General features: G+C 33.4%; 1 protein-coding gene across 1 annotated transcript; it reads left to right on the top strand.

The window, feature by feature from the left end:
• Window positions 1-2,845: 2,845 nt before the first annotated feature.
• Window positions 2,846-6,756, top strand: LOC133298205 (uncharacterized). The gene is made up of 3 exons (XM_061497460.1): window positions 2,846-3,568; window positions 4,104-4,260; window positions 6,296-6,756. Exons 1-3 carry the CDS (start codon window positions 2,846-2,848, stop codon window positions 6,754-6,756), a joined length of 1,341 nt encoding a protein of 446 aa, XP_061353444.1.
• Window positions 6,757-8,529: the final 1,773 nt, after the last annotated feature.

The following is an 8,529-nucleotide window of genomic DNA, read 5'->3' as shown; positions in this document are numbered from 1 at the left end:
TTGTTCAGCCGGAGTCCCAGAAATAGAAACATTGGAGACAGGAGGATCCATAATCAAAAATAAAAAAAATCAGAAAGGACAGATCACACAACTAACCGGTAGAAGAGGAATATGTACGTCAATGCAAAAAGAGGTCCAAACACCAAAACAAGACCAGATCCAGAACCTACGCAAGGAGACGAGAAGATCGCAACCAGCCACGGCCGGAGAGGAGCCTCCACACACCGCCACGCACTGCCGGAGTGAAGGAGAGTGGCCGAGAGTGGTCGAATTGTCACGCGCGCGTGAGGGCGCGTGTGACCTTGAAATCGGACGGGACTGGTGGCGTTGGAACCGCGCGGCTGAGACGAGCACGTCGGTATGTGGATCGCCGGAAACGGTGACCAGGCGGTGGTTTTGGACGAGTCAGAAGTTGTATGCAGAGAGAGAAGCGTCCGGAAACTGACAAGGAGACAGCTCCGGAAAAAAAAAAATTAAACCACGATGAACAGTGGGTTCACTGGGAAAAAAATTTCAAAGTTCCTTAGGCTCTTGATACCATGTTAAATAACGAGAGAGTGAGAGAGAAGAGAGGAACATTTGAAATAATATTCTGTGTGTATTGATCTAATTCAGAGAGTTACAATATATAGAGACTCTAATAGGCTTTAAGTGAAAGGTCCAGACCTAATTACAATCATCATAATAACAGACTAATACAATCAGCATAATTACAGACTAATCATATCTAATCATATTTAATATATTCTAACAGAGATTATTTGATCGTCGATATTTATGAGATAAACAACATGGAATTTGTAGGATATGTCCCCTTGATATGTTTCGGTACTTGAATATTAAAGACACTGGCCAGTGCACGTAATCCATTAGATAAACTATCATAATCAAGGGAATAAATAGTTGATTGAGTTACAGAAAACTTGTCAATCAATTATAGACATTCTACAAAGGGGCGATGAATATTCATGTTATAAGTGTTGTTAATCTTTGAGTTCAAGTTCGAGCTTTTAGTGGAGTAGCACCGAATTAGATAATCATTCGTTGATTATCAGGAGCCTTGATTAATAATAGATGGTAGATCCCCAAGCTAGGTCGAGACAAGGGATAAGGTGTTTTTCAGATAGATGATGACTTATAGGTTACATGGTCTTGGGTTTTTTCGACTTAAGTTTGTGTCCAAAAGAGAAAGTGAGAGATTGTTGGGTTTTCTCTTTTACTAAAGCCCAAATGGGCTATTAGTATGAGAAGAGCTCAATGAGCTAGGGTTTCTTGGAACCCACATAAATAGTACCACTTAAGTCATCAGCCTCCTAGGTCTTTTGAGAGAAAGAGGCAAGCTCAGATGTGAATAGTGTCCACACACTTCCCCTTCCTCCTCGAGAGATAGTTTGGAAGGTTTACCACAACAGTTCGTGAGTTCGTGCTGTGACGAAAAGGACTCAAGCGTGTGGAACATCATCATCTCACATCTGCACCATCAAAGAAATAAATGATAAAACCATGATGATTCTTATACATCCATATCACAATGGTCTCATAGGCTTCTGCAGATACAATTGCTCCAACAAAAATTTCAAATATTATAAATAACGAAGCGTATTAAAGTGTTAGAAAATATGGAATACGATACTGCAACATAGCTATTACTGTTGTGCATATTAATTTTTGGCTTTGATACATGACCGAATTTATTGGTCCCTGTGCATCAGTATTCACAAATTATGGACTACAACCAATATTCGCAGCTCGAGGGTCAAATTCGTACCTAGGTAAGCCAGGAAACCCACGTGAAATTTAATATAGAACATCATGACGATGTTGAGGTCTCAGATCCATCCCTTGTGTTCTGTACTTTTTAAGTATGGGCTTTGAAACCTGAGAGAAAATAAAAATCACATGGAATCGTAGATAATATCTTTCCATGTTTTAGTATAAAAGACACGATTGATAATAAAGAAACGAGATTATGGTCCAACAGCATATCCAAAAATATCTTGAATTACCACATCTCATTGAACCACAAGATTATAAAAACTTGAACCGATGTACCATACTTGTGTTCACTTGTAATTAAAGACATCTTACCATGTTTTTCAGCAACGCCGAACGGTTGGATAAATGCAGAAAAAAAAAATGTACCTTTATTAGATGAAAAAACATAACTAAACAGGTAAGAAATTAAGTGCATCAATGGATATGGTTGGCAGAAAAATCACTATATCCACCGAGAGATAATAATAGGAGTGACAAGTATATATGTCTTGAATTAATATTATTATTCAATAATTTTACCCTTTAGTGCACTATGTACGAAATTAAATCTGATCTCATCTTTTCTTTTATGTAGAATCAAATGTCCCTTGGATGAGAAATCGTGATAAAACATATAAGGAATTAATTGCATCAATGAATATGGTTGGCAGATCGAGATAGCTATGTCAAACAGGAGTGATAAGTATGTCTTGAAGTTTTTAAAATTAAACAGAGACAATTCAATAAAACTATATATATTACTAATAAAGGGGAAGAAAAATGTTCTTATATCTACTCGGTAGGGAGAGCTATGCTATTCATATGATTTTGCTCGATTTAAATTGAACTAGTCGAATAATTGATCAACTCATGAATAATATTAAAAAAATACATTAATTGAATAACACTAACACATCTCTATTTTACAACTTCAAGGCATCTCCTAAGCTTAACAAGTGGTTAAACCTACATGCATCAACACAATATAAATAGAAGATACCCTGCCATTCTCCCCTATTGTCCATTACTTCCATTATATATATTCCACAATATACATTATTAATTCACCTTGCTAGTTATGTCAACTACGATGGTTGAGCCAAAAGGTCGAACCGTGGGAGGTACCGAGTACAGCTGGTGCAGGGCGGTTCGCGGTGGCACCGGCATCGCCGTGCTAGCAATGCTCACCTCAAAAGCCCTAGACCCTTCCCGTCTCCAAAATGCACTCAACAAACTCCAAAATTCCCACCCTATCCTCAAGTCCAAGCTCCATTATTCCAACACAACAACATTCTCCTTCGTCACCTCTCCCAACCCCTTCGTCAAAGTCACATTTCACAACCTCCACACGACAAACAAAAACGACACCGTTTCTCCACTTCAAGAAATCCTAGAACACGAGCTTAACCAAAACTCTTGGCATGACAACCCTAGCAGTAGTAGTGACATGTTCTTCGCGAGCGTTTATACGCTGCCTAACGGAGCTTGGGTGGTGGTGATGCGGCTTCACGTCTCCGCATGCGACCGTACAACGGCGGTGTCGCTGTTGAGGGAACTGCTTGTGCTGATGGAAGAGGAAGAAGGTGAAGAAGATGAAGGTTGGAACAAAGGGGAGGTTGATTTAGCTATGGAGGATCTTGTGCCTGGTGGGAAGGGCAAGAAGGCTTTGTGGACTCGAGGTCTTGACATGCTTAGTTATTCCATTAACTCTCTCAGGTTAACAAATTTGAAGTTCATTGACACCAAAGCCACAAGGTTTTCTCAGATTGTGAGGTTACGACTCAACCAAAATGACACTAAGAGGGTTCTATCTGTAAGCCCTATTATACCTTAAAATTATAAGATGTGCTTCATCATATTAATTACCTTAACAAATTAATTATACCTTTATTTAAATTTTCATCTAGTTTAATCATCTATATTAAGTAAAGGATTTTTCCAATGGACATGAGCACTAAAGACTAGTTTAGATTCTCATTTGAACACAATAAGTTGAGTAAAGCGGGGAGAGAACGTAACTTCAATTCCCATCAAATATATCTTTGAAAAGAGACGATAAGTTTTAATTATGACTAAATCCCGACTCGGGATTAGTCTCGCTCAAAGAGTCAAAACTTATGAAAATACCAGGAGCTGATTCGCCTCAAAGAAGTAATTATGGTCAATATACCAAAAATAAAATAAAATTATACACTATTCTTTAAAAAATGTTAGAGATATTTTATGTTTGGAATGATATCTTAAAAGTACTTTCAATTAAGAAATAGAATTTTGAATTTTTTTTTTCAAAAGTCAGAAATCTCCGTTCTTAACATATGGTATGGTTGATCTGGTGTGAACTTTTTCAGGGTTGCAAAAGGAGTGGGATTAAGCTATGTGCGGTACTGACAGCTGCGGGATTGATGGCTGCTCATTGCTCCAAACGTAGTTCCAAAAAGTATGGGATCATCACCTTCACTGACTGCAGATCCTTACTCGAACCCCCTCTCTCTGTTCACAATTTCGGTCAGTGTGTGCACCTCTCATTTTTATTTCTCCTTAATTATTTACTTTTACTGAGTATCAAATAAATTAACCAAGTACTAATTAGTAAAGAAATTTATTTTATTTTTTTACATTTAGTATAACAAATCATTATTACATGTATCTTTTATATTATTTTTTTATGGATTTAGTTTTGATCTACTCTAAATATAATTTTTTGAATGATATATTTGTGAATACATGTTTAGATGATAATATCTATATTTGCAATCAAAATTAAATGAGATTAATCATTGTATAATTTCTAATATTTATATACATATTTTAAAATTTTTATATAAAAAATAAAAGTTATCATTTATGTAACTATTAAACTAGGGCATGTTATATTCACAAACTTTTTTGTTTACAAACTGCACTAAATACGACCGGTCATACTTTAATCATGCAGTGTACGACCGGTCGTATTTAGTGTAATTTGCAAAAAAAAGTTTGTAAACGGATCCTATCCCATTAAACTAATGTAAGTTTCAAATTGGAAATATTCAAAAGTCTTATACTATTTGAAGATCTTTAGTTAGGTTCTTATGGTCTAAAAATTTGTAATTGAGTCAATATAATTTTATAAATTTTTAAATGAACCCTTAAGCCTTGCTATTAAAATTATACAAGGTAAGATTTCAATTAAAAATTCTTAAAACTTTAGAAACTTTTAAAATTTGGAGTCTAGTTAACTTTTTTAAAATAAACAAATTAGTTTAACCTAAATTTTATTCTGCATCAGGATAAGTCTTACCTATACTAAATTTGTTACTTGTCGTATTTACTTAATGTTCTGTATTACGAACAGCCTCATATAATACATATCTGATACTTTTATTTTCTGTTAAGAATCTTAATACTTTGATTATTGTGATTTAACTTATACAGGACTTTTGTAATAACTTCATAAAGCATTTCTTATTCTGATTCAAATATTCAAAATTTGATTTTCCTATTTTATTTTATTTCTAAATAAAATACTACAACTCAGAAAAATGTTCTTAGTATAGGCACTAATGTCATAAGTGGGTAAAGATTATTTTTCTATTTTTTTTAACTGAAAAAAATAGGTGAAGTATGTGCATTTGAATGCCACCTCTTTTTCATGAGTGATTACACCTATTAATTAACTACTATTTTTAATAAATTATCATCATCGAGTTAACAGAAATTAATAATTCATATGGACTGTTAAACATTTTAATATGACACCGATATCAAATGATTATGCACATACACATGTGCCTAACATGCGCAAACGTGTGCGTGCACACATATATATAATTAAACTAATTAACTTGTTGTTTGCAGTTTAGTGATAATTAAGATATTAGATTACATCATTTAAACCATATATCTCATAATATTTAATGGTAACTTCCCTCATTTTAATTTTTTTTTTTTTGTATATCATGAATATTATAAAAACAAAAAATGATGATCAGTCGTTCTCAGGAATTAATTGAGATGTTAAGGACTCATTCTATTCTACATAAGATACCATTAATAAGTTTTTGATTGAAAGTGGTTGACGGTGGCCGCATCCGCATTTTAAATCTTCTATTACATATTATGAATGCTGCATAAAAAATCTAGCAAGGTGATTATCTACTACTGCAAAAATGAATGTTATATATAAAAGACTTTACATTAAATTGTATGTGACCGAGAGCAAAGAAAAAGAAAAGGAACGAAGACTTTACATTAAATTGTATGTGACCGAGAACAAAGAAAAATAAAAGGACCGAACGAAATTGTATTAATGTAACATAATGAACATTAAAAAAGTTAATATGGTTTGGTTTCATTGACCTTGAAGAAAAGGACCAAACGAAATCATATTAATGTAACATAATGCATTGAATATTAAAAAATAATAATATGATTTGGTTTAATTGACATTGAAGAAAAGGAGGAACAAAATTGTATTAATTAATGTAACATAATGCATTGAATATTAAAAAAGATATTATGGTTTGGTTTCATTGACATTGAAGTTCTTATTAATATTTAGGTTTTTATCATTCTGCCATTCTCAATTGCCACGAGATGAAAGGAGGAGAAAGCCTGTGGGAGCTATCAAAGAGGACTTACGAAGCATTTGCAAACTCTAAGAAAGGGAACAAACATTTTTCAGATATGGCTGATCTTCAATTTCTCATGTGCAAGGCCATAGATAACCCAGGTTTGACCTCATCATCTTCGTTGAGAATGTCATTCATGGCGGTGTTTGAGGATACGGTGGTGGACAATGGCGACAAGAAGCAACGAGAGGTTGGGGTAGAGGACTACATGGGATGTGCTTCTGTTCATGGGGTGGGGCCATCTATTGCCATTTTTGACACCATAAGAGATGGAAGCTTGGATTGTGTGTGCGTGTACCCAGCACCATTGCACTCTAGGGAACAGATGCAAGAGCTTGTTAGTAAGATGAATGCTATCCTTATTGAAGGTGCAAAGACTTGCGAGGAATGAATGAGGATATTATTGTTGTCACCACCTTGTTGTATTAATATAAGTCCTGTACTGCCGGAGATTTTTTAAGCTCATGATGCATCTCATCCATGTCTCAAAATCAATGAATATTATATTAACTACTTTAAATTAAGTACTAATGTTTTTAATCATGGCCGGTTGGCAACTATTGAGGTGAGGCTCTTTAAAGTACTTCCTATTTGACTCTAACTAAACACTTGAAGTCTCGCTTGAAGAATCAATAATAATTATTTAAGTTTTTGAGTTGAATTTGTTACTTTATATGGTGTCAAAGTCTTTGTGACTTCGTGGTTTCAAATTTAGCAACAATTCTGTTATTAAATAATTAAATATTATATAATTTCTTAGCACCAATATTCGAATTTATATAATGTCCATCCTTTAAATCCAATAGATTATCATGTAAGAAAACATAAAACCATTAATCCAAACTTCTCCTAATCCCTAAGTTTTTTTTTTTGAAATGGTTCTTTATAATAATTATAATATTTTCTATATTTTATAGCTATTATCAGAAAGAGGGAAGCCTCTAATCGAAACAACATATATACCAGCAATTTATGCCCTCTTTTGACAATTTAGAGTTTTGATATTGCCATTGAATTCAATTACGCTGTAAACCTGATCTTTAATAGTATATGTCTTGCTAATTGATGCATGGGGAATCTAGGATTTTAATATAACAATAAATATGGCTTGATTCTTGAGGGGGGAATCCAACTTCTGTTGCTTTTTTTCCCCCTATTTTCATGTGGCTATATATTTCAAATACTTTTTGATTTGCTTAATTATCTTACTTTATGGTAATGTAGCAGATTAACTGCTTTAGAAAAATAAAACGCTAGTAACTACTAAGGATTGGAAAAGGGGACATAATTTAAAAATAGAATTATAGTGAGTACGTAGGTAATGATTACTAATATTTACTATTGAAAGGAAATGCATTTGTGTGTGGCATCCACACACTGCAAAGCCACTTTTGGTTTGTCTCTACTCAACCAAGCAGTGGGGAGAAGTTAAGGTTCAGAACCTTTAGCAGCATCAAAATAAGTGCATTTAACATTTTATTGGCTGCATATATATATATATATCTCCCCATTTTGTTGTTAGTTCTTTTTTGAGGTGCAAATGATTCAATTTTTCCTTTTTGGAATTTTAAATTTCTTAGAGTTAAGGATTAGAACTTAAGAGACAATGAAGGGTGGATGAGCCTAAACGTAGTGCTTATGATAGATGCTTTCTTTTTATTTTTTATCTTTCAAAAAAAGTAGTGTGAATATTTTTTTCGAGGGGTTATTTTAATTAACATTTGTATTTCTTGAAATTATGTTGTTGATCAATTTGTTTAGTCAATGTGACCATCATCATTGAGTTGGATTTTTACCACTATTCATTGTCATAAAAGTGTTTTTTTTATCCTTGCAAACTTTCTTTTCCAATACCTTATATTTTCTCTGTGCATTTTTAGTTGAAATTTTATGTATATTTATCTACAGAAAGTGAGAAAAGACATGGCCGAATACCAAATAATTCAATTTTTGTTGATTAAGAGTGTGCATGACAACAATTCTGTTCCCCGACACTGTTTCTGAAAAGAAACAATTCTTTTATATTTCTTTGTCTTGGAATAGTTTCTGAAAAAAAAAATATGTTTGATAACATGCTTTATTTTTATTCTGAGAATGAGAATTGTGATTGATAATACAACAAATAATATAATAAAAAATTATTCCTATTAAGCATAAAAACTTT

The sequence above is a fragment of the Gastrolobium bilobum genome, unplaced genomic scaffold (assembly GCF_033153095.1).
Source record: "Gastrolobium bilobum isolate Gb01-03AN ecotype WA unplaced genomic scaffold, APGP_CSIRO_Gbil_v1 utg897, whole genome shotgun sequence".
NCBI classification, from domain to species: domain Eukaryota; kingdom Viridiplantae; phylum Streptophyta; class Magnoliopsida; order Fabales; family Fabaceae; genus Gastrolobium; species Gastrolobium bilobum.
This window is presented reverse-complemented; position numbering and strand designations above follow the sequence as displayed.